This window comes from Coloeus monedula, assembly GCF_965178545.1.
Source record: "Coloeus monedula genome assembly, chromosome: W".
NCBI classification, from domain to species: domain Eukaryota; kingdom Metazoa; phylum Chordata; class Aves; order Passeriformes; family Corvidae; genus Coloeus; species Coloeus monedula.
In genome coordinates, this window is record NC_138821.1 from 323,035 (window position 1) to 350,471 (window position 27,437).

Below are 27,437 nucleotides of genomic sequence, written 5' to 3' on the forward strand. Positions count from 1 at the left end.
AGACACACAGCATGCTGTGCTTCAGCTCACAGCCTGGCTAATGTTTTGCAGGACATACCTGGAGTGCTTTCAGATCACTGGGAACATCTATCCTAAAAGCAACAGAAACAAGTTAAGTTCTGCTAAAAGCGAAAAAGACAGAGGTCTGATAGATAGTGATGCAAAAGGGACTATCTTTTCAAACCTCTAAGTCTTATGGATGATAAAGTCACATGGAAAGGGCAAATGAAGACTCCTCACCTAATGAAATTTAGCCTTAGATCCCAAATAACTCTTAACTTCTAATGGGACAGCCTAGAATGCTAAGACTTCCAACTTGTCACTGAAAACCACTGAAAATCACTGAAAACGTCATGCCAAGTGCACCAGCAAATACCCTGCAGAAGCAGCTATGGTGTTTCTCATTGCGTCATCCTCAGTGTGCACAAAATGAACTGAACAAGTGCCAGCTGATGAACTCAGGTGAGCATCAATAAAACCAGTAATGTTACATCTATTTCCAGGCACTAAAAACCGGATCTCAGTTTCAGAAAACTCCCACATACTGATGGTCTCAGAATCCAGTGTCACTTTCTAACCAAAAAGGTGTATTTCAGCAGTAGCAACAGGAGAGATGCCTTGTTATAACCAGCCACAGAAGGTTTGTATACAATCAAGTCAAATGCCAAACAGGCAAAATAAAGAAACAAAATAAATATAAATAAATAAAGGAATAAAAGCACTATTCAGGAACTTAACACCAGCAGTGAACAGTCCCCTGCAGACCCTCTGTCCTGATCCATTGCTCTCACCTTCAACTCCAGCTGATGTACCAAATCTATTTTCACTTAAAGAAAGGAAACAAAGAACTGGAGGACAGCCTCAATTTAAAGATACACAGTGCTGAAACTGCTCATCTGACTGGACACACCATTCCTCAGTGTTAAATAACTCACGGTATTATTAATTCCACAGGAGCACAGTGTAAGCTGGATCATCAGCATGTGAAATCACATAAAGCATTCAGGACACTCAATGGAGACAAGCTACTGGTAGTAAGATTCGGGGTGATCCCAATGTAGCATATTGAATATAAGCACAAATGACACAAAAATACAGCAAAGAATGAAGAATTAATTATTTACGTCGTACAACACAAAAACATCTTTTAAATCTTGGCCTTCAACAGGCAGAGAGGACACAGATGGAGACATAAAGCAAAAGTTCAAACGGCAAAAGACACTTCTATTATGCTTAAATTTTAAGGAAAGCAGCAGAAGGAAAAGTTTCTTACTCTTCTGTGTACTTGGGGTAATAGCAAATTCTGCCTTGCACAAAAGCCCTGCCATTAAGAGACCTGAACCATTGACCTCTACCGCAGGAGGGGAACTTGGAACGAGGGCTGGGTTTAATGAATTAAATTCCCCAGCAGTTACCGTGCCAGCAACTGATGAAGAGTTATACAAACACCTTGCAGAAGACACCTGGCCTCCACTGTTTGAAGGAGCCACAGTCCCAGCAGCAGAGGTTGGGCAGCCTCATCCTTTGCTGGTACTTGCCAAGCCCAGCCACATCAACACCTAAATGCCCTGTGCCACAAGCCTTTAGCAGCTGTAGTCAGCAGAAGGCCCAAACTGTGACACAACACGAACATTTTTGTTTCCCCTGGCTGCCAGGTAAATGTCAAACTCTGCTTTTTCTCCTTGAAATATTTGATGCCACTACTTTCTTTCCTGAACCTGGCAAAGGCTGTGGTTTCCCAGGCTGGTGTGCTCTCTCAGCCACAACCCTTGGAGAGCCAGCCTTTAACTCACACTACTGAAGGAGCTGGCAACACCAGGACATCACAGGAGATGGGGTATCATGTGCTTGTGGCCAGAAACACCATTTCATTTGTTCCTCCTCAAGAATGCAGCATTCCTCTTTACCCAGCAGTCTGAGGAAAGGTTGAACTTCCGTTCAAAAGTATGCATCTCCTGCGTTTCTGAGAGAAAGCCCTGAGGAAGGGATGCTCAGAACTGATCCCTGACCTGAAAATTTTTATTTTTAATCTCTTGGTGCAGGCACAGCTATAGCTTCAAGACAACCCACATTTGCTACTATGTGATAGTTCCTGAGACTGCAGTTTAAATTTTCTTTCTACATCAAGAGCAGACAGGAACCATAAGCTGCCAGAAGTTCCCAAAACTCAGCATTTGTGGGTGCCACTGGAAGTCTGCTTAATTAAAAATAAGTTTTTTACTACTAAACGACTGCAAGTACAACACCAACTATCAGGCCAGTGCAAGTCAGTGTAACCCAGCCGAGGGACACCTGGGTTGGGATGGTCCTTCCCTCATCCCCACATCTCGGACCCACCTCACTTCCCTCAGCTGACAGCAGCTGACCCCCACCCCCTCTATGAAAAAGGCTGACATTAAACCCGCTGTTCTGCTCCCAAGGCCATTACAAAGGGCCTGGCTGCCCGTCCTCCTCAGGGCACAGTCACCTCCCACCTGCCTCCGTCCCCTCACACACAATGCCTGCCCAGTCTTCGCTTCATCCCAGTTCATTCTACACCGAGTCCAGTCCTGTTCTGAAGGCTGAATGATTAATCTCCTCACCAACTTTCCTGAGGCTCCCACTTCCAGGGTGCTGGACTATTCCGCAGCATCAATCCTGTCCCCCCACACCTGTGGAATCTGAGGGTCACCATTGCTCCCCGTCACCCTCAGCAACCACAGCACTGAAAGAAAAGGAAAAAACAGACCCCACCCCCAGACAGTGACTTTTGGTGCTGGTTCTCTTACCTGAATGTTCACAGGGCTGTATCTCCCACTTCTGCCCTCACTCCCTGCCTGTCCAGCTCCTTCCAGGAGCCCTTCCTGAGGTGCCCAGCTTGCCTTGCCCCCATCTGGCACTGATGCTCCAAACTGGTGAGAACCGTTCCCAAATTGGCAGGAACTGGCCCTGGGTGCCCCCAGTGCTCTCAGGGTCCCCACAGCACCATGGCAGCACCTTGGCATGGGCATTCAACACACCCATACACTGAAAACCCACTTTCTGGAGATTATTTAGTATTCCACAGCATTTTCCACCTGTACTAAGCTATTTTTGCAGTGAATATAAGTTCTGTGCTCCAAGCCACACTGACAGAAACTACAGTTTGTGTCAGCTCTGACACTTGTCAGACATCAACACAACTCTGCCAACTAAACTTAATAACAAGTGGTCTTCTCCCATATTTGCCACCCAAAAATCTCCTGGTTAAGGGAACTGAAGTGGTCCAGCAAGTGGGAGCAGCACAGGGCAGCGCATGGGAGGGCGACAGGGATGGTGGCTGCTCCCAAGGCAAAACCAAATCAAACCAAGAAAATTCTTCCTTAATTTAGAGATGATAGGAAATTTGCCATGAGTCAGCTCCTAAGAGTAAGCTCTTGGTTGCCAGGCTGGTGATTTGTCATCAGAATGTGCTCAGTGAGACGGATTTAAGCAAAGCTTCTGTGTGCAGGGGTCAGCGGCCGCCTGTCACAGCTCTGCAGCTCCTCCTGTGACACAAAAGGCTGCTGCCCTCAGATCATACAGGGAGGCTGCACTCAGGAATTACCAACAACAGCTCCAAGAACACTAATCAAACAGGCTGGGAGGGGGAGTTCAATTTTGTTCTGGTGTGCTATTACTCATACCTGCAATGAGGTTTTGATGAGATTAACCACACACCTTCCCCTTACCAGACTGCTCCTTCTGGCAAAGAAGGTACCAGGGACAATAGAGGCAGGGATGAGTGATTTCCCCACAGGACAGTTTCACATCAGCCCACAGTGTCCCACTCAGTAAACAGTTACACATCTCCTGGTGAAATTAAGAAGTCATCTTTCAAAATGCTTAGTTTTCCAACTCAGATCACATAGGCTGACATTATCTCTCAAATACAGGACTCCTGAATAAGCCTCATTCTTCATTTTATTTCTACTTTCTGTAGTTCTTTATAAAATTGTCATAAATTTATAAAACACACACATGCAGCACAGCATGTTAAAGTGACACAGCTTACTGTGTTAATAATGGGCACTGGTGAGGCCACACCTGGAGGACTGGTCCAGTGTTGGGCCCTCAGTGCAAGAGGGACAGAGACACACTGGAGAAAGTCAAAAAAAGGGCCACAAAGATGATTAAGGGACCCGCACATACTGGGACAGAGACATCTGGGTCTGCTCATCTGGAGAAGAGGATCCACTAACAATAGGATTACTCTGTACCATCAAATTAGAATCAACTCTTGAAAAACAGCCTTGGTCTTGGGTTTCCATTTCCAAATCCACATTAGGGGAAACAAACTTTTAAATTAAATCTAAACATTTTAAACCATAAGAAAATTCTTAAAATCCAGATATGCTGAAGTCATGCATTAAGGCTGTGCTCATTTCTCTGGTAAAGTATTCAAGCCAAAAAGGTATTACCTGTTACCAGAATAACAGCACCATCTGACAAACTGTAAACAACAGTGCAACACTTTAAAGCCAACACAGGCTTAAAATAACTTCTATGTTTGATAGCATTGCATTATTTATTGATCTGTTTCTGCATCAATTTGCTCACATTTACTTTCAATTAGAGTATTATATATTTATTCACAAAATAATAGTTCTAGAACACACTCCCATCTATCTGCTCCAGAGCTCTTTACAAAGGAGCCCAAAATTTCATTCCTCTTCATACTGCTTGCAAGAGCAGGGAAGAGAAAAGGAGAGCCAAACCTCTACCACCCACCCAGGGGCTTTTGCTACAAAGCTGAAAATTTGGCATTACATTTCCTGATCAGTGTCACTGAAGTATTTTCTAACTATTTCTTCTACGGGTAAAATAGTTCAGGGACATTATTTCTCAGAACAAGACACTGCCCTCAGCACCCCCAGCCTGCTCTGGGCAGTGACAGCAAGCAAGGGCTGGCCTGTGCACCCCAACACCATGGCTGCAGCCTGGGAGTCTTCTGAGACAGAAACAGCAATGAGTACTTACGGCATCCTGCTTAAATCTGCATCAAAACATTCACTTTAGAGGGGTAATCCACAATTTATTACCTCCTAAAACATCAACTCTGATTTTATTTATGTTGCAATTTTTACCCACTACTGAAGATCTGGACAACTGAAAGAGGGGCGAGTGAGTGCTTGGGACAAAAAGCAAAGCTGCCAGTCTGGGGGGACACAAGTGTCCCCCACACCACCTTCACCAGCCCTTGGGCTTGCTGCTGCCCCAGCTGTTCCCTCCTGGGTCATCCACTGCCTGTGCTGGGGCACCAGCACAGCTCCCACGGCTGCCCCGGGCTCCCTCACTTCTGCCACAGTCGCCTTCGGCTCCCAGCATTTGGATTAGTCTCATGACAAGTTTCCACGCCTTACTGTCACTCAAGGAGACACTCAAACCTCAACTATTTTTTTGTCTTCGCTTACATAAATCATTGGTTCAATTGTGATTTCTGTAAAAGAATAAAAAGATTGCCATGGTGTTTATTAAACATGCAAAAATTCCACATGCTGGACAGAGAACAGAAAGATGGTCCCTGGCGCTTAAGAGGGCACAACCCAAGTGTGAGAGGAGGTACAACAGATCAAGGCATGAGCAAAGGGCAGCATATGACAGGATGGGATGTGAGCTGGCACTGGTCCCTCTAGCCCAGGTGGGCATGTGCAGGCCTCCCTGACAACACAGCAGCTGAAGGACAGCAAGCAAAACCTCATTTTACAGGGTCATGGCTTATGGGAGTGCCAGCCCTCAGGCAGCACCTCAGGCAACCGAGCAGCAGGTTCAGAGGAAGGGTGACACAGTCAAAGCATCCATGGGATGACATGGTCCAGGTCAGGCAAACTGGTCCTTCTGCCACCAAGGAATCAATGCATCCTGGGAACTATCAGATATGGACAATCTTTCCATTACAAGATCACTAAGTCTAGGAGGAAAAATTAACAGATATAAATAGTAGAAGCTGCTGATTATTTCAATCCATTCCCCTTAATGATTTTATGTGACAGCAAAGAGGAATAAAGACAGAAGTTCTACCTTAAATATTTAAGACCAAAGGGTTTTCCTTAGATAATTTTATTGACGTGCCCCTTTTTTTTTTAAAGATACCAGATTCAGGTAAACTCACAGATCACAGTAGATAGTAGGCAGGTGGGAAGACTGAGGAGCTGAACAGAGGTACTTCTTTCTTCCAGGAACAAGAAACATTTTACATTTCTGTATTTGTACCAAGAAATTCTTCCACTGAGCAATTATCTGATGAGAATTATTTTTCACCATGACATTATAACTGTCAGGAATTATTACCAAGTCCTCATTACACAGCAAGACCACATCCTCGAATAAGCACCATTTCTCCATTTACAGCTCCTGAAATATATACCCAGTACATCCTAAAGAACATAAGACGTAGAAACGGGTAAAAATCTGTTAATTTTGGCGAAAAACCGGAGAGCCTGCTTTGCTCGGAAGCCGCCAGGCTCGCGGCGGGAGCTGTGGACACTCTCTGGCGCCCTCTGCTGCCAGGCACAGCGCAGAGCAGGCCGGGCTGCCGGCCCCGCCCGCGATCCAAGCCTGCGCCCTGCAATGGCCACACCGATACCCTGTGCCCACGCCTGCCGGCCCAATATTCATTTCACGCACCTGTATGAGCATCAACATTAAGGTTTCACAAATAAAACTATCGATTATCCAGCATATTTCTGATGAGAAGCCTTTCATCTCTTCCTATCCCAGCAGCCTCTCCTAGACCGGCCACACACTTCAGGCAAGTCCTCGTCTCGCTGTCCCGTCAAGGGCTTTCTTCGGGCAAGCCCAGAGCATTTTCCACGGGGGAAGCAGACAGTTCTGGCTCGTGCCATTCCTGGGACTGCCCGTCAAGTGCCCTGGGGTGCACTGCCACTGACAACAGCCGCTTTTGGAAAGCCACCGGCTCTGCCTTTGTGGGGACCCATTCCCCTCCTTCCCAGGCAGGGACACACCCCTGCTCTGCATCCAGCAGTGACTGAGCTCATCTCAACACCTGCCTGCACCCCACAGCTTTTATGGGAGCACGCTAATTCCACAGGGAAAGCACGAGCCACGTGTGCTTGCTGAGCAGTGCAGATGCCACTTTCGCATTCCAAAGTCCAGCTAGGGCTAGATCACAGGAAGCTCTCAGCTGGTTTCTTTCCCTTCCCACACTGTTAATAATGTGTTCATTTCCACTACACTGGAAAAACTTCCATTGCAAATCAGCTAGAAAAAGGAAGAAGTAACAACAGAATATGAACTCTCTCCTACTTGAGCAACTGCCCTCCAGTCAAGTGGCTCTGGGAATTCGGTCACAGCTCTGTTCCACCTCCGGGGCCTCTCTCGGCCGGGATGCACACAGCACTCTCCCTCCGGCACACATGCAAGTGCTGAAGAGGCAGGTCATTTGAAGAGGCATTCAGGAGCCAGATTATTTTTTTAAGTGGTTCGATTAATTTATGAAAGCAACTCCCTTCAATGGATTTGTCTCTGCTGATCAGAGGAGCCATCAGTACAAGAAGGGGAACAGGCTGTTACCTCAACCTGTGCTGGAGGGGATGGCTCCAGGGGTACAGCTATCACCACAGTTTTTTCAATAGTTAAAACCAGATATACCACAACTCAAAGCAGACTAGAAATAGTGATAGCGGACTTAAAAGAATAGCTATAACATCTGCTATCTTTGTCACCTGCAAAGCCACAGCCACATGTGCTCTCCTCCCACTGTGAACCAGTGACAGGACACACATGAATTAAAGAATTCAGCCACATTTCAAGCAGCCTTGCTCACAACAGGAGTATACAGCATGACTTACAATCCTAGCAGCAGCCTGGAGCCTGCCTTACCCAGCTCCATCATGGATCCTGGACACAGGAAATCAAACCAGAGAAAGGGCTTTTCAGAAAAGAGCAGGTAAAAGCAATAAAACCAGAGGCAACCCATAACAAACTTATGTCACTAGAGGCACAGCTCCCTGACAATGAAAAACATCCACATTTTTAACTGAGAAGCACTTTACTTTTTCAACTTCCAGACAGCCACAATTTTCCCTTAGTTCATGATTTAGAAGGCAAAATACAGCAACTAAGGCACCCCATCAGCTGTAGCTTTATGGGATACACACAATCTCTGATTCCAGCCAGTACTTGGATTCTTGTATGAAATTTATTAAGACACTTCAATTAAGAAGTTGGAAGGGAATTAAAAGGAAATAAATGTCAAACATTCACACATGCAAGCTGATATTAAATTCACAAAATCCCAGTCTGCAGTATCTGTTAGCCATCAGTACACATATCACAGACTTGTAATTTTACAGGGCAAAATATAAAGCAGGTCACAGACCCCCACTTACATCTACACCAACCAGCCTCTTACATCCACCTCCACTGCACCTATGCGGATGAAATTCCCCACATTTAACCATCACCTCAGGGTGCTCACAGTTATTATTCCACTCTACATTCTAGTTACTTTGTGTCATTGCGACCATAATTCCATAAATTCCTGAACTCTTAGGAGAATCATAGGAAGCTGTGAGGTTGGAAAAACCCTCTAAGATCGTTGAGTCCAGCACAAATCCATGTCCCCAAGTGCTACATCTAAACGGCTTTTAAATCCCTCCAGGGATAGGGAATCCACCATTGCCCTGGGCAGCTGTGCCAGCGCTGGACAGTGCTTTTCGGAAAGATATTTTCCCTAATACCCAGCGTGAACCTCCCCTGGCACAACCTGAGGCCCTTTCCTCTTGTTCCCTGGAAGCAGAGCCTGACCCCCACCTGGCAGCACTTTCCTGTCAGGATGTTGTGGAGAGCAAGGTGGTTTCCTCTGAGTGTCCTTAGATATCCTTACTTGCTAGGGAAATGATTTCCTAAGTCAAAAAGAACCCCCCCCCAAAAAAACACCCTCAAAAGCACTGAGATTTCTTTACCGTTACAATCTTCAGAAGAAAAGTACAAGTTTCTCCAGTGCTCTACACTGGTAAGAGACTTTCCTTAGATTTAATCAAGAAGGAAATGGCTTTCAGATTCTGCAAGCCCACAGGCAGTGTTTTATAATGGTAAAGTTGATTAAAAATGGTCAGGACAACCCACTGAGATGCAAAACACAATGTATGCCTTGTAGTTAATCTTTCACAGTTAGGAAGGAACACGGGAACTGTTCTGCCCCAGTTTGAAGCCCTGCACGGCTCCACCACGCTAAGGAACAGGAGCTGCTGGGGCCGCAACTCTGCAACACCAACGTGTTTTCAAATGACTGTAGATTAACTCATTTGAATGATTAAAACAGATTTAAAAATACATGTAGGGAATATGTTTTTAACTCTCCGCTTTTATGGAAATCCTACTGACTCAAGACCAATTTCCTTGAAATATTTTAAGGGCCACATCAACACGATTCAGTACAAATTACGCCTGGATTTAGCTTCATGCATTATGAAAGATAAAAGTTATGTTGCTTATGGTCAGCATCAAAAACTGTTTGTCAAAACAGCCCATTTGGAGAAAGAAAATAAAAAAGCTTTGGTTTACCATGTTCTGCACACAGCTACCAAAGGAACGCTTGTTGCAAATTTCACCCAAAATATCAAAGTTGATTAAACTTTAAATTGCTTCTTTCATGTAGTTTTAAGCAGATACACAAGTTAATGAACAATTTGTAAGCATCATTAAAGAAATACAGGAAAACCCACAGGGAGGCTCATTTATACATTAAGAAATTAGTCATTTCAATAAAAGCTAAAATTGGATACCACTAATTTCAAACTGATAAAACCCTTCTAAGTAGATTGGAACGTTTGCAGTAGAGCATTTCGTCATGCTTAGGCTTAATAGAGCAGGAACGTCAAGCCTGAATTAACCTTCAGAAAAAGAAAATTACTGGGCTTGGGTTCATTTCAGCTTCAGAATCTGCTTCTCCCCCGGCTATTACCTGGTTGGGTTCTGCAAGCCTGGGCTTTTAGCTGCTTCCTGTGCTCACAGAGCTGAGGCAAGGAGAGGGCAGGAGCAGCCAGAGCTGCATTAACAGTTGTGCTGATGCACACCCAGCATCTGCAGGGGCTGCAGCCCTCGCAGGGCCCTTGCCCCGCCAAGCTGATCATGTTCCAAGGATCACAGGCACTGCACAACACCCACCTGGCTCCAAAGATGTCTTTCTTCGCCAGATCAATGCCAGAAACCACCTTCACCCTGAGGACGCGAGACTCCTCCTGCGACAAAAAAAGAAAGTGGGTTTAATGGTTATTATTCAGGTCACTTTGAAGATCAACAGTTGGCAAGAGGCTAACAGATAGTGGGAGTCTCTCCTAGGGAGGATTTGGAAAAGAACCACCTCTTGGAAGGCTTATCTGAATCCAACCATGAGGAATATTCGACTCCAGTCAGAGCTGTTAAGAGTTCAACAAAGGCAGAGTAAGAGTAGATAACAGTAATAACATCACAGCAGTAACACTGTAACAATAACAGCAATAAAAGTAGAAGAGGATTTGCTGAACAGGGCCATTTCACATCCTAAGTGATCCGTATGCCACAAATTCATTCTGCATTGACACTAAAGGTCTTCAAACACAAGGGAAAATATTCATAACATTTTAGTTATGAGAGATGTCTGTGGTGTAAAAAACAAGGATGCACGGTTAAAATAAATCCTTAAAATGAGTTTTTTACGCCTGTCTCACCACCTTGGTGTATGTGGAGAGCTCAAAACCAGTGTTCAGTGACAGATGGCAAGGCCTGCAGATGCACATCACTGGAGCATCAGCCTGATGCTCAGTTTATCACTTCATTACATGAAGCGCCTGAGGAACATCAGTAAAAATGGCCTTTTTTTTACTTTATTTTTTCCCCCTGCTTGAGCGACACAAAGAGGTCACCAAAATGAAACCTGGAAAGTCTTCTACAGAAACAGGTTCTGCAGTCCCCCATATCAGCGATACCTTCTCTTCTTTGATAAGCCTCCCAGAGCTGCAAGATACCGGATTCAATTACAGTAACTTGAGACTCCGTTCCTTGAAGCTGGTTCAGAAAACAATCACACTTTCCCACAGGTTTCTCCTGGTCTGTTTGCTTTAGGCAGCTGAAAGCCAGACACAGCTTTGTCAGCTGTCTTGGCATGGATTTTTCCAACTGAGAGGAAGGTCAGGACCAGCTCCGAAGAAAAGCCATACCTGGGCAGCCAAACTCACCCCTCTGGAAGGAGGAACGGACAGGGGATCAGAAAACAACAGTCCCATTGAACCTGTCTGGAGGACAAGTTCCACCCTGGCACATGTCCTGCCTGAGGAACAGGGCTGCCGTAAAACAACACTTGAGACTGAAATCCTTCCTGTAAACCTGTGGTTTGGTATTCTCCCCAGCAGCACTTAACACTGCAAGGTAGTTTCTAATTAAGGGAACAGGATTTTTTTTTCCCCAAAAGAGCCCAAAGATTACCTGAGAGATGAACAAAACAGCATGTGAAAAAGAACAATTCAGTGGACTCACATTAGTGGATATTGAAGTTTTTTCCCATGTACCATGTGCCTGGTTTTCTAGAGGGCTTTTAATATACAAAAGGCAATGAACTTGCAAATTGTGATCAAGATAATTCATTCAATAAGAGAAGACAGTATAGAAAAACCCAAGCAGAAACCCAGACTGTTCGGACCTCACTGAGGTAGAACTAGAGGAGAAGTTGCCATAGCTGTTTCTAGATTAACAGTGCTACTCAGATTCCCTCTAACAAAGTCCAACACCGACTTTGCTAGAGTGGCATCTTCTTCCTGCACTGAGGGCACTTCTGCATATTAGCTGATTCAAAAGAAATCAAAGAAAAACAAAACCAAATGAACAAACAACCCCCCCCCCACCATCTTTAAAAGAGAAAACAAGGCAAGAGGAGGTCCCACTACTGGAGGATCCCTAAATCAGTTTTGCAAGATACAAAAGATGATGCTCCAGGTGATCTAAATAGATTCTCAAAAACACACCTGAAGGGTCGCATCCCACTTTAAGTAGCCCAGAAGCTATGATCCTGTTCCCTCCTGCGAGGAGGCGCTCAGCCTCTGCTCAGTATTCCAATTTAACAAGCAGAACAAGAGCTTTTGCAAATGTTTGTTCCAATTTTCATATGCATGAAATATGTATACATATATATGTAATGTTAAAAAAAAAATTTAAACCACCTCAATTAGTGATAAGGTCTACCATATGTACCATATGTATTAACTTTTGCTGGCTCCTTGTGTCCCCAATTTCTTCCTTTATCTCCAAGTGTGCTGTGTCTAGGTAAAAAAGGAGTTAAATTATTACAGCAACAGCGAGGTGATCTCACCTCATTGTCTACCAAAAAATCAGGTAAAGGATTGCTTGGCTGGGCACAGCCTGAGACTCACAGAGCACCAATTACCTGATGCAGGTTTCCACACAGCCCTCTCTGTACAAGAAAATTGGGATTTTTTTCATTTTTTTTGTACACCCAGGGCACAATGACAGAGAGTAGCCAAGACAAGATCACTAACCACAGAAAAATTCTGAGCAAGAAGACCCAGGATCCAAACCCCAAATAATAAAGTGATCCCCAGCACAAGCAGAGAATGGGATAAGGAGACAGATTTGGAGGATTAAGAAAAAGCAGGGAACTGACACAGGGCAGACAGTGAGGCTGAAGGATAACAAACATACAGCTGGAGTCCTAATTTGCAAGTAAACAAACGAGCAAGCAAAGCAGGGCAACAAGGCTGATCAGAGACACAGCACAGCTCTGCGGGACTCGTGTCAGGGAAGCAGCTACACACACCACAGGAGCAGCGCGCCGAGGGAAATGAGGGCCTCCTCCAGCACCTGTGGCAGCACCATGGAACGACCATGGGCACCCTGCCCCAAGCATCAGATGCAAAGTGAAAGTTGATGAGGGACGAGTCCCTGACTGGAGCAAGATGGTTCTCCTGTTGGACTCTAAAAAAGCATTTGCTTAATTAGCCCAGCCATATCTTAAAAAGGAAAGAGATTCCAGAAGCAATGGCGTAACCCTGAGTTCTCTCAGCTGAACAGCTTCAGGTCCCACATGAGCTGACACTGCTGAGCACACACTCAGCCTCAAACTGTCCAGACCATGACCTGATCCACACAAAAGCCGCAGAGCACAATTTACTGGCAGTTAAGTATCCTGACTGAAAGACTTCCATCAGTGATCAATCACCTAACATTCTTAAAATGCAATTTCCCAACACAAACTCCCATTTTCTGGCAACAGTATCCAATATCCCTTTGAGTCAGCAAGCAGCAGAGGCAACTGCACGCTCCAGGACACAATCTTGGGGTACTCCTTCCCCTTCTCCTGCACCCAAGAGACCAGCACCCACCCTCATCTGCTTATCATCCCACCCCATCCTTCCATAAGCAGCCAAATTTTCCTCCTTGCAACATCACAGAGGCAGGAAACGGCGAGCTGGGAACAGTTAATGGAAGACAAGGCTTCAGAAGTCACTTGCCACTTGAGATGCCATTTGTCAAGGAAGAATCTTTGGTTCTGCTCAGAGTTGAAATTATATAGCAGAAAGAAATACTTGTGGTGAGATTAAACTGTATTCACCTTCTGTGCAGGAAGTGAACACCTGACTCTGCAATTTTTGTATTCCTGAATTCCCTGTGTTTTGTAAAGCACATATCCTAAGCAGCTTTTTGAAGCACAGTTTGAAAGAGAAGTTCAGCTCACCCCACAGAGATATTTTTCTATCCTATTTCAACCTTGCCTGTAGCATTCTGAGCCTGGAAAGGGGCTCCAGGTGCTGCCATTCCCTACTCTGGGTGGCTCCTGCTTCCAGAGGCCAGGCTGTGCTCTGTGCAGCCCCAGAACTGATGCTGCAGTTCCATTCCTGCCTCGCTCGGGTTTGGCGCCTACAACGCAGAACACAACCAGGAATTCCAAGCAGTGCTGTCCCAAGCACTGCGATTCAATCCACTGGTGAGGCTGCTGGGAACGCGAGGCTGTGTTGCAGGTGGGGATGGCCATGGGGCTGTGAGCATTTCGGCAGCTCCACGTGCACATTCCAGCAGCTCTCCCTGCCCATGCTCCTGTCCTGCCCCCAAACACAGCCTCCCCAGGTGCTGCAGCAGCCTGCCCTGAAGGGCCTGGTTACCTATTAGTGCTGAGCTCCACTGCTCCCCACGTCCACGCTGACTTCTACTTTGTCCAATCATTAACGTGAAGTTTGCGTATTCTTGCCTTCCCAAAACATGTCAAAGGTTACAGAGTTCTCCTCTTTGCTGAAGGATAACCTCTACACAGGTTGTGTTCTCTTAGCTGCAGTTCCCAGTGCCGTTTCAGAGGACTTGGCTTACTTAGGTGGAACTAAGCTGTAGAACTGGAAGCCTATTATAGATCAAAACCCAGACTTCATCAACAGTGAACAAACCTCAATTCACCTCAGAAAATATGAAGGAACACAGATTCATTTCCAGATTTAGGAGACTTTTGTATGTATATTTATCTGTACAATTCACATTTTGTTAATTCTTTGTTAAACACACATCACATTCACTTTCTCCAGCTGCTCTGAAAAGCCAAGTAATTTCTAACACCCCTTAAAACACTCACAAAAAGAAAACTTACTAAGTCCTGCCCTTGGATCAGTATAATATCCTGGAGCTGGGGAGTTTAGAGAAGAGTTGTGACAGCAGAAGAGAAAGAACACAGGCCAAACACAGTGTCCCAAGCTGCCTTCTCCCCCACCGGCAGGGTCAAATGCTGCCCGTTCAAAGGGTGATCCAGGAGATGCAGCTCAGCCCACACCAGCTGAACCCACATGGAAGTGCTGTAAAACCAACCTGAACAAGCTTTGGAATACGCATCTGTATGTTCTAAATGCACACTGAAAGAAAGCCACAGCAATCCAGTCTGGTGTAAGAAGGAAAGCTGCAGATGTCAACTTCCAACAGGACAGACAATCCCATGACACATGTAGCGTACGCATTAAGAGAACAGCCTAAAATAACAATCGATGGGGGTATAAAATTAGAAGGTTGACTCGTTTCAATGAACGGACAAGTGTGAAAGGCACAACGGCTGGATCAATGCAAGCCGATATTTGAACAGCTGCCATTCAGACCAGGAAGATTAAACATTTAACGTGTTTTTCCAAAGCTATATAAAACTGCCTCCGAGTCAAGCACCCCAAGACGGGCAGATTTATTCTCCTATTTCCTGAGGCGCACGCAGCCGCAGCCAGCCCGTGTGGGATGCCAGGCTGTCACCTGGCAGCAGAGCACACCCCGCTGTCACGCCGCGGCCCTCACGAGCTGCACTTACCGCGGGACCCCCACGCCGAGAGCTCCGCCAGGCACCGCCGCTCGCCCGCCGCCTCCGCCCGCGCACGCGGAAGTTCAGCTGACAGAGGCAATAAATGACCATCACCAAGGCAACAAGGGGAAAGGCCAGCGAGCTTGGGTTTCACCTGGAGAGAACTTCGCCTGAGCCACAGTGGGGGAGTGTTGGTTGGGTTCAGTTTGGCTTTTTTTCCCCCTTCTCTCTGTGTAGAGACATTTTTGATTCCAACCCATGATAGGCTTCAGCAAGGTAAATTTCCACTGACTGTGAGGAGAGAAACCAGATCCCACTGGAATGTTACCTGCACGCAGACTCTGTGAATCTGGTTTTACCCACTGAGCACCTCATCTCTAGTTTTATTATATCTGAAAGTTTGCAAAACATAACATATTAAAAAAGATAACAGATCTTTAACTCAGTGTTTTGGTGGCAAAACAAATCCGAATGGAAAAGACAACAAACCTTTAGTTCAATGTTTTAACTGTGGCACTTCTGGTTCCCTGAATAAAAACCCACACACACGCAGTCACGCGAACATGCACTGCTCTTAATTCTCCACATTTGCAGGGGGAAAAAAATCAACCAGGATCTGTAGTTCCAAAGTAAAATAAAGTATGCATCATCTACTTAAGGGCCAGTGTTGGCCACAGCAAGCCTAAAAACCATGTGAGGCTTCTCCTAAATCTCCCAGCAACTGAAACCAAGTTCAATGGCAGAAAAGTTGAGCTGATTCTTACTTTGATTTGTTGGCAGATTAAACCAATCCACATACGGCTGAGTGAAAAAACTGTGCTCTAGGAAGCTATTCCACATCAACTTCCTGCACAGAGTATTCCCAAATTGGTTTACCTTGTTCTGACTGGGTCCTCCCTAACATCAAACCATGCTGGGCAGCCCAAGAGGGAGAACCCAAGTGGGGTGCTCTGTCTGGTGGGCTGTCACCATCACGCCCAGGGAAGGCAGCTGAGAGCACCCCAAGGAAACAGCTTGATCTCTGATGACATCACAGGGACTTTCTGAAGGCCATAGCAACACAATGTAGTAAGTCTCACTATAATTCTTGCAATATCTTACTAATCTTGAAATTGTCAGTGGCAATTTTGCCAACAGTGTTTGATAAAATCTCAGTTGTGCAATGCAAACAAAACCATGCACCAGGGCTATGACCCGCATCTCCACTCTCCTCTGCAAGTTCAGCAAAGGAAAACAAAGTTAAAAGGTCACTTGGTTACAACTTATCTGGCTCAAGCAGGGACATTAAAATCTCCTTTCAGACGCTTCACCACAAGCAGCCTGGAAACCCAGCTCAGAACTCTGTCCTTGCAAGTGCTCGCCACACTCCCCCTCCAAGAGTAAATCAAACTGTGCCTTTTCTTACCCACGGACTTCTCAACCCTTGCTGGAGGATGCAATGTGTTTGTAAAAAACCCATTATTTTCTCCACAGGAGACTGCAAAACTAGAGCAACTAAACCTAAAAGCTTTTGGAGGAAAGAAGGCTGTGCAGCTTGGATCAGAAAGACCCTCCTGGCTACAATGCATTGGTCAGTTCATGGAGCATACATGGTCCTCCAGAGTACTCCTGGCTGAGCAAGGATTCTCACGCAGCGGGAATCAAAAGATGAAGCAAACACCAGAAGGCATAAAAAGAACTGCAGAGTTTGGAGAACTACGGTATTCATAAGCTCATACAACAGAAAAATATTAAATGTTTTACAATAGTGATTTAGGTCCTATTTCTAGGACTTCAGACCTCTAAAGAAGGAGGACTGTATTCATGTTTTCCTTGGCTGGAATAACACAGTCAGCAGAAAAAAAAAACACTAGGCAGAATTTCATCACGACACAAGTTTATCTTAGAGGGACACTATCATGATGCTGCTCTCCCACGGGGACAAACCAGCAGAAAAGAGCACACAAAACTGGAATGAGCAAGTTAAAACACAGACATCAGGAGCGGTGGATGGGGATCAAAGGTACCTGCACATCAGTGACAGTGTGTGGGACCAGGACTCCAGATGCCCAGTCCAATGCTAAAAGCACACTATTAACAGGTTCAAACCACAGTACTGCCCTCAGGAAAATCTGCCTACAAGGTATTTTTACCGCATATTTTAAAAAACTAAGTGTTCCAAGTGAATTGTGATCTATTTTAATAGAAACCCACTGAACTCCACACAGTTAGATATACTTGAGCCATTTTAGAAAGCGTGTTGAACCAGGCCACCTGTGAGCTTTGGAAATACCTAAGAAGATGCAAAAGAACTTTAATTTAATGGACTTGCTGTACCACACAAGACTTTAGTCTCCTTATTTAACTTTTAGAGCTATTTATATCACTCATTAAAAGAATTCATGTAAGCAAAGCATTGTTTTCTGCACAACCTTGTTGACTGAGCTCTCCAGTGTCTCATGCAGGAATCACAGAATCATTACGCTTGGGTGAGACCTCCAAAATCACCAAGTTCAACCTTCAACCCAATATCACAATGCCCACTAACACCCTAGTTAGTGGCAGGAGGGTATATTTGCTGAATTATCTGTACATGCCTTGCATTTGGAGTCTAGGAAGTTCTCTTCCCAAAGGAAACCTTTATCTGCTTTCTTTTCTCTGGACAAGAGAAGTGTTTAATCTTTGGTGGGAGAAGAGAAATGGAAAAGCATTTCATACATGTTGCTATTAAAAACCTGAACAAAGCTTTGACTAGGAGTAAGTAGTGCACTTGCAGCAACCTGTGACCTGACAGTGACTCTCCTATATGAACTTAGCTTTAAAAATGAAAAAAAACCATGAAACCACCCCAAAAAACCACACTCAATCTTAATATTGCATGAGACACCAGCACCAAGACCATCTGCATCCAAACTGAACATTAACTGTGAATTTCAACAGAGAATTCCTGAAGAAAAATCTGACAGAACTCCATCTCCTTCCCTTTGGATATAGAGAAACCAAACTGATTAATTACAACCTCAAGGTTTTATTTAAACAAGTACCCCACTTTCTGACATGCACAAAGCACCATAAAACAAAGGAATGATGATTCTGTGTAAGATGACAACAGGACACTGGTCCTGACACTGGCAAAAGAACAAGGCAGGTTGGTTTAATTTCAAATCCTCATTATCCTCAGGTTAGGACCCACACTGATCCATTACTTTTCAGCAGTACTTCAAAACTTATTAGGCAAAAGAGAACCGCTAAAAATCCATGTTCCCCAGTGGATGTCTGACAACCACGTCCAGTAAAGAGAAAGGGTCTGAATTCCCAATTAGCAGCCTGCAGTAAGGACCCACAGAAGAACCAGACAGGAGGACTTGCTTTCAAAGCAGTTGCTCTAGCACAACACAAAAGTTTTTACCTTTCACTGAATCAACCTCTGTGGATACAATATTGCTGCTAGCAACAATTTTCTTGCTTGTTTCAAAGCCCGTGGGATACTTTTCTCTCTCAAGAAGAGATTAGCAGAAGTTCTATAAACTATGAACACTTGCAACCTTGTAGAACTATGTTTATGGTACAGTAGAAAAATATTTTGACAATGGATGTTTAGGATTTCTAGCCAATCCACCCAGGGGTGGCTGATCCTTTGTCCAATTAGACTATGAAGAAAAAAAGTCTATGAAAGAGTTTGCAAAATAATTAAATACATCGATCTTGCTGCACAATTCCTGCCTGTTGGATCTCTCCTCTCCTCCCCACGGCTGCAGGATACAGTAATAAACCTCTGATACACTTGTATTTTAATTATTTTTTTTTAAAAATCATTAAACATCTTGAACTGGTGTTTCTTGATCTCATGAAATGCACTAGGGCCCTAACATTCAAACTTCTTAAAAGTGAAAAATTACACCTTACACTTAATACAATCCTCTTCATTTTTCCTATGTGAAATGGCACACAAATCCAGTGTAACACTGTATTTTAGACTATCAGTTCCCACAAAAATCCACTGATTTATCCAAGAGCCTCCATCAGTACACAGCAGACATAACTTCAAAGAGCCTCCCAGAAAGAATGAGGTCAGATGAAGTTCTGGAGGATTCTATCACCTCTATCTCAGAGTGTGCTGCCAGACAGCAATTTAGACCAGGACACGAATGGGAAGGCAGTATTTGCAAATTTAAATAATAATAACACTACAAATGACAATGAGAAGACTTGAAAGCAGATAAAAGTGGAATTCCCAGAAAAATTACTTCAAAACAATTGTGGCTGGGAAACAGGCAGGTGGGAGAATATGAAGCTCAGGTTTCTCCTGAATGCAGTGATGTGCTCGGCTCCAAACAGATCCATGCCAGTGAAAGCTGCTCTGCCAAGGGCCAGCTCTGGCTGGTGCTAGGAGTGCCCACCTGTATCTGGGCTCTGCTACCCTCCTGCCTGGCAAAAGCATCACCCACAACAGCACCAAATTCCTACTAACTCCAGCTTTACTGGTATAAACTGAATTTGCAGATACTCCCATCATTGCATCACCGCTCAAAACCACACGGGAGGCTCACCAGGCTGGCAAGTCTGGGGCAATTTATTGACTGTGAACTGCACAGGGAAAGCCATGGAGCTGGAATAAGGTCTGGTTAACCCTTCACGTATACCACTGTGCTTATGTTCAGGGGAAAAAATAAGGAAGCTTAGCTGATGCTTCTGCACTTGGCTGTTACTCATTGGAATGACTGTCTCGGGCTGTGCCACAACAGCAACAACTCCAGGTACATCTCTGGACTGTTTAAAATAAGGCCAGAGAGCAAGTGTCACACATACTCTGCACTACCTGACCACGAGCCACCAGGGCCCAGGACAACCAGAACCAGTGTGATTTCAGCCCTGTGACTTTGCTTCCCATCTCCACACTGGCAGGCACAAGTTCCCCACTTGCCATCTGATGGTGGCGACTGGGCTGGAAGTTACAATGTCTGTGTGCATGGCCCAAGCAGCACCAGGCAGCAGGGCTCAAATTGTGTCACAATTTTGTTAGACACTTGGAGATGGACTTTGGTTTGGTTTGCAGAGTTTTGTGCTTGGTTTGTTCCTGATTGTGGGGTTTGTTTTTTTGTTAGATTCGCTGTGTCTGAAGATCAGGATCATACATTTCAATAAGTCATAGGAAGAGGTTTATCTATAGTTTTTCACAGTGGAAGGGCAGTATGAGAAGAGAATCTCTAAAGGATGCTCTTCCCTCTTGGAGGAAATAAACCCGCTTTTTGATGATCACTTGTTCCTTTTCTGGAAAAGGAGGAAGACGCTCAGCAGACAAACTTGAACTCACCTACATTCCTGTAGTGGCCACACAACCCTGATACAGCCAAAGCACACCCCCACCACCACGCCCGAATTCGGCAGCAATGTTACTCTGGTTAATAATATTCCCAACTCAAGGCCAGGCTGGGCGGGGCTTTAAGCAACCTGGTCTAGTGGAAGGAAGGCGTAGCAGAGCAAGCAAAGATCCTGTATCAAACAGCGGAGGTTTAGCTGCATTCACTCCAGTAGCCCAACTAGTTGCCAACAGATCATGCAAACATGTTTACGTAACCACAATCTATATTCTTGTTAGATATTTAATGATTCCAGACCATAAACAGTCAGTGGCTGCACTGTTTAATGACAAAACACACATTCAATAAAACTGTAATCCAACAATAAACTGTGATTGGAAGCTCATTTCTAACCCAGATAACTCCAGGGATTGATTCCACGGCACACACCCACAGCCCAGAGCTGCACCACTGCCTCTTTCACCTGGAGAAAGACAGGACAGGGAGCTGCTTCAACAGGCTTTGCTGGAAAAACCTTGACAGCAGGAAAACTACACCAACTGACAAGAAAATGCCAGTGTGACTCTTAAAACCTGAAATACCTCTGAACTTCTTCAGTCTCAGAAAGACACAAGGCTCGGGTACCCTGGGTGACGGACACTCAGCCAGCTGGGACGTGCCAGACTGGGAGAAGAGCTTGCCAGAGGGAAGAGCTGGTTACATTGCAATTACTTTGGGATACCAGAACCCACATGTCACCTCTCAACAGCCCACAGAGTGTCTGATGTGAGCCACTGCTCTTGTTACTGCTCTACAGACTGGGAAAAACAGATTTACTTGTGTGAGACTGCCTCAATGGGCAAAGGGTGCTGGGGGCAGAAGCAGAAAAAGCTGAGGGAGGTGGGTTTGCCCAGACTGGAGAAGGCAGTAACTCTTAATTCCTATGGATCACAGCCTGACATCTGCAGGGAAGTCAGCCTGTACTTTTCACTTTTTAGCTGCTGTAATAGCTTACCTGCAGTAGCTTAAGCTCAGAGCAGAAGTCAGGAATGTCAGTTTTCACAGAGACACTTCAATTTCTGACACAGTTTGTTTTGTTGCATGAATCATCCTATTATCCAACCATAAATTAAATTAGAACTTCCAGCTCTTGGCTGCAGTTAATAATTAATGTTACTGTATGAGTTTCCAACCTCCCCTGGTAAAGAAATTCTTCCAAACACATTAACATTTCAGTGAGTGGTGTTGTCAGTCGCTCCAGCAGTTCACTCCTTTGGCCTCTCTTCTTCATCTTGAGCAAGTTCCTTTTTTTAAAAGAATAACAAGTCACAGCCTCTAGCAGTACCTCTTCTCCATTAAGGCTTTGCTCCCCAAGCATTTCTTATTTGGGGGAAGAATCACTCCATTACAGCCTCTGCCCAGAACAGGGGAGAAAAAACAGCCACTCAAACCAGTGCAGAGGCCAAGTTAAGGGGGAAGGCATCTACTCTCACCAGAAACATCTCATGTCAGGCTTTTGGATCCTGGTTGTAGTCCTACTGTTTCCAACCTACTTACACTCCATGTTCTACCTCCTTCTCCCCCTTCCTTTCCTGCTGGCTTTACAAACACAGCAGCCCTTGACAAAGATTTGACTCTCTTTGTTCATTATGGGTATTTATTTGTCATCTAAATGGATAGCCTAGAGCTAGCAGGCTCTTTCTCCTGAGAACTATGGTGTCTCACAAAGAAAGAGAAAACCGTTCAGTTACTAATCCAGGCTTAAGGCTGACTAGATTTGGGCAATTCAGCAGGAACAAACACAGCCCCTCCTGGCTGGAAGGACAAATCCCACAGTGGACGTCTTCTTCACTCCTTCTCCAGTGCATCCACTGACATACAGGGATAGGTTATGAACAGTCAAAGATGAGAACAGAATTTAAGGTGGTATGAAAAATAACCGGAGGAAAAAAAAAAAAAATTAACAAGAATATGCCCAATGCAGGAGACTGAGTAATTCTGCTGCAGAAGTTCTCTCCTAAGCATACATGCATTGAAGGTGCTTTTCAGGAGGAAGAAAAGTAGGTACTATCTTAATTTAAAGGCTTTTTTTCTTTTAATGGAATATGCTTATCTTTTACACTCTGTAAAAGAACAGACTCTAAAGAAAAACAAATACTGTGATAGCGATACTGAGTGCTTTTTTGACTTGTATCAGTAATTTCTGTACATATATTGATGGTGGAAGGCCTGGAAAGGTTTTAGGGGGGGTTGGGGTGTTGTTTGCATCAGTTTTTGGATTTGGGGTGGCTGTTTGTTTTGGTTTTTAGTTGTATTAATTGCTTATGGGGAATTCCTTCAAAATTTGTGAAATTCTATCAATAAATGGATTGTTGCTGGACCAAGCTCAGAGGTTAGCTCAGTCACTTGTTCCCAGAATGGTACTTGACACTGACTAGACTAAGAAACACTCATTAAAATATTCGCCACTCATTATCTAAAACAAAGGCTGCACTTTGTGTCCTGCCAGGCATTCTGGATGCAAACTGGGGCTCAACGCCCCAAACAAAAGGCACATTCACAATCCATGTTTTGCAGAAGTGCTGCAATAGGGTCAGTCATTCAGCATCCCAAAGCAGGACCTTGTCCTGGGGAAGCACAGATGCATGTTCCTCAAAGAGGCAGAAAAGGAAGGGAGCAGAGGGCACAGCAATGCTGAATTCCTCAGGCAAGTTATAGGCAATGGATCAGCTTCCACAGCAATCAGTTGCATAAAGAAATTATTGCTTCTACCTGCTTATTCTTGACCCTGTACCACATTGCTACCGGCAGAGATGATGAGGTACACACAGGGCTGGTTGCTCCTGACACCACAAGGACTTCTAGAGAGCTCAGTCAACAACCTCGGGAACAAAGAACGCGATTTTTCTTCCAAGACCACAAATGCATATTACAGTGACTGAAGTACAGTAGTGAAGAGCTCTTGGGACCACACAAATTAACAAAAGTCTGAAGAACAAACTCGGTTTCCTCCAGGCAGGTTTAAGTGAAGTCACATCCCCTTCTAGAAGTAACAAGATGATCTACACAAAGTCCAGTTTTGCTTCTAAATGGTGACCATGCTGTACAAAGCAAAGGGAGAGAACCAGCTTGGAGCTGCAGAGCCCAAACTGCAATGGTACAGAACTGACTCCTTTAACAGGCTCCCAATGGAGCTCCACAGCAACATACAACGTTAGACATTCCGTGCCATGGTATTTGTCCTGTATGCAAGCTCATACTGCAGCTGCTTATACTGAATACAGCAAAACCTGCTCCAAAGATCAGGTAACAGCTCCAGAAAACACAAATGCTGGTAAGGAACTTGTGACACTAAGAAAAGTGCTGAAGTGGTCATCAAGAAGCAAAGTTGACAGACACAGCAATGCCCTGAGGGCAACTAAATCAAACCAAACCATCACACTGGGGTCAGCAGTTTGGTTTATGAAGACTTAAGTCTGTGTTAAAGCACAAGACCCAAAATATGAATGAGGGTGGCTGTGTTGAGATTTATTCAGCAAGCAGAAAGTTCAATGCAAAAAAGGGAAAAAACCCCAACCCTCCTGGAATTGCTGTGGCTTCCGGGTAACGTCACACAATTGCTATAGCATGCAGGTAACTCCCCATTCCCTGCTGAATGTCACCCAAAGAGCAGCATTCTCCCAGTTCAGAGAGTGTGTTGAGGGAGAGAACCAGCCCCACACACACAGACAGCACCACTGAGGCAAAGTCTGTTTTCCAAGTGTGCTAAGCTCCCCTCTCATCCCAAGCTCTGCAAAGAACATGAGTGAGCACAGAGTATGCTCTTGCAGGGCCTTGGCAGTGCCTCCTAACCCAAGGAATCAGCCTGGCATGCTGGACTAGCTAATATCTGCTGAATCCCAGCTTGCATTCCAACACAGGCTGCAGACACAACAGGAGTGGCTCCAGCCCTGGGCAAGGAAAAGGAAAAGGCAGCAACTTGCGTGGCACAAATCGCAGCCCGCTTTGTCAAGAAGCAGCCTGAAAGTAACTGGCCTTGAGAAACAGCCTGCCAAGGAACAACTGTATGGAACAGGTATCCTGCAGAGGGATTTATTCTCTCTTCCCAAGCATTTTCATAATGAGAAAAAAAAACCCACAAACGCCCAAAACTCCAATACCCAGACAAACAAAGGAACTCAGAGTGATGCTAGAGGAAAAGTACCAGTTCCTCCCATGTAACCAATAATCGCCGAGAGCTACCACTAAACCAGAGTAAGCTGGAATAATGAAAGATTCTCACAATTAGTCTTTCCCAACTCACTGCTTGAATGCAAAAGGGTAATTTGTATTTAATAATTAGAGTGCTGGCCAGCCCAGCAGACACCTTCACTGGCACATAAAGCCTACTATGTAATTTGGTACTATCTTCTGATAGGAATATCCAATCTTTCTGCATCCATAGCAGCAAAGTGCTCTCTCTTCCAACACTCCTAGCCCTCAAACAGTGATCTGGACATCTTCTTTCCTCATCCAGCCTTCCCTAAAAACTACAAGTAAGGTCACAAAACTGTAAAAAACAGTAAATCAATGTACTCCCTGTCCTATGCCATCATGTACCTCCTGCCTCTAAAGCACCTTTCAAGCACTGAAAGCATTTATGGAATATTAGGGAGGAGAGGGGGAAGGGGAGCTTCTCCATGAAAAAGCTTTTCAGAGGTGATCACACAGTGCAGGTTGTCCTCTGTCTCAATTACCTACAATCCTGTCTTTCCATCTGACTGGAAGACTCTAGATTTCTCAGAAAAAAAAATCTCCTTAGTGTCATTGAAACAGCAAGGATGTTCCAGTCTGAGAGGCATCACTCCAAGGACTGACAAGGCATTAATGGCAAGTTTGACAGTGTAGAAGGGCTTAAACCTCTCCTGAAAACTGCAGGGAGTACCACCTCTACCTAAGACAGGAAGAGCACAGACTGCAACCAGAGATCACAGATTAAATCCAAAGGTCAAGAATTTCCCCCATTGCTGGGCACAAGCCCCTCACAGCAAAGACCACCATGCTGGCCCTTCAGCCTCTGCTCACTCTTGAGTTTAACACTGAGCCCCAGGGACATGAGTGAGAAGACAATAGGCAGCAGAACCAAGACCACCAACCAAATCCACAGGAAGGAAAAACCAAGTGTCTCAGATGAATAAGCTGTTGCTAGGCAAACACAAGAGCCAGGTGAATGCCAGAGCAAGATGAATTCAGGAAGTCCCCTTAGATAAGATCTGTGAACAGCTTTTTCCATACAGCAGTCCCAGATTTTCAGACATACCACACTCACAGGGAACACACACAAAATGTGTGTTCCTCCTGACCAGCTCTCTTCCCCACACAACCTGTCTGGACCAAAGGCCACCTGTGGGAGGCAGGGAGCTCCTGCCAGCTCTGGCCTCCAGGACAGGGACAGGGACAGTGCCTTGGGGTGAGCCCATCCCCATGGCAGCCCCAGCCCCGGGGGCCAACACCCCAGAGATAAGCCAGCAGGAGATGCCTTGGGGAGCTGAGCCAGCCCCAGGACACAGCTGGAACCTGTCTGACCTCCTGACGGCAGCTACTCCAGGTCACACATCCAGCAACACTTGCGTGACGACCCTGGCATCTACCAGCCCTGGCGTGCGATTCCACGCTGGGGGGATCAGCTACAGCACCGTCTCACCGTCCCGATAAACATCAGGATGCCGAGTGCTAAACCACCGAAACCAGCCAGTTTCCACAGCAACAGTCAGCAATGACTGAGAGCTTCTGTAGCACATTCCAGCCTTATCAAATGCTATCTATTGGCATGTGTGCTCCAGCCTGCAGTGACACCGGGCTGGGGACTCCTGCGTGCTCCAGCCTGCAGTGACACCGGGCTGGGGACCCCTGCGCGCTCCAGCCTGCAGTGACACCGGGCTGGGGACCCCAACTTCACTTCCCAAATGCCACAGTCCTGGTGTCCAACACACAGAGGTGACCTAAAGTGGTGAGTGTTTAGTGATTTCCCTCACCAGGTACAGGCTGCAGCAGTCATTTCGGCACTCAACTCCAACCTTCCTCTCACACAGGCTTTACTTCCTGTCCAAGTTTTGGGAATTTGAAACAACAACTTCACTCTCTATAGGGCAGACACTCGAGAGCTGCAGCTGGAAGCCATGTGGCATGCACTGGCCTGGGGTACGGGTGTCTGCACTGAATTACAGCTGATCATCTCTCAGCGGAGTAAAATGAAGAAATACAAATGCAGGTACAAGTAGTTCAGAACTGAACTGACCAGACTCAAAATAAAATCAGGCTCCATGACAGCAGCACAAGGGATTAAAGGTAAATTCTCATGATGTCAGCAGGCTGAAGAAACCACTCAGGGTTTTGATAAATCAATTCAAGTAGTGTTAAGAGGCATTTCTTTAATAACAATGTCAATTAAAACAGTGACTAAAGCTTTGACTGAAATGTTTAAAAATATGCACTAGTTCCAAGCCAAAATTTGGACAACATTCTAAGGAAAAAAGTGACACAGGTAGGCACAAGATATGAGAAGGTCACCATAAGACTTGAAAACACATTAGCTACAAACGTCAGCATCTTAACTCTGCAGACTTTGAGGCCAGTCACTAACAGTTGTGAAGGGCCCGTGGTTTCAACAGCCTCCAAAGGGGCTCTATCAGCATCCTGCGTTAGGTGCATGCAGGAACACGGTGGCAAATGACCTGGCAGGTAACCCACACCCAGCCTGTAACCACTTAGCACAGTCTGGTTTACAATGTTTGACTTTCAAACTACAACAGAAACTAGTTAAGACAAAACCAAAACTTGACTGTGTGACTTGATTTGGCACAACCTCTGGTACAGCTGCAGGATGTCCCTACAAAACACTACTCTGA

The 27,437-nt window shown here is 45.2% G+C and overlaps 1 protein-coding gene across 2 annotated transcripts in view; it reads right to left on the bottom strand.

Moving 5' to 3' along the window:
- LOC309584582 (E3 ubiquitin-protein ligase NEDD4-like) overlaps window positions 1–27,437 on the bottom strand; it is a 103,784-nt gene that overhangs the window by 64,617 nt on the left and 11,730 nt on the right. For both annotated transcript variants that reach the window (XM_082300677.1, XM_082300676.1), the window contains exon 2: window positions 10,129–10,202. In XM_082300677.1, the coding sequence (XP_082156803.1) occupies window positions 10,129–10,202 (74 nt within the window). The remainder of the gene's footprint in view (window positions 1–10,128; window positions 10,203–27,437) is intronic.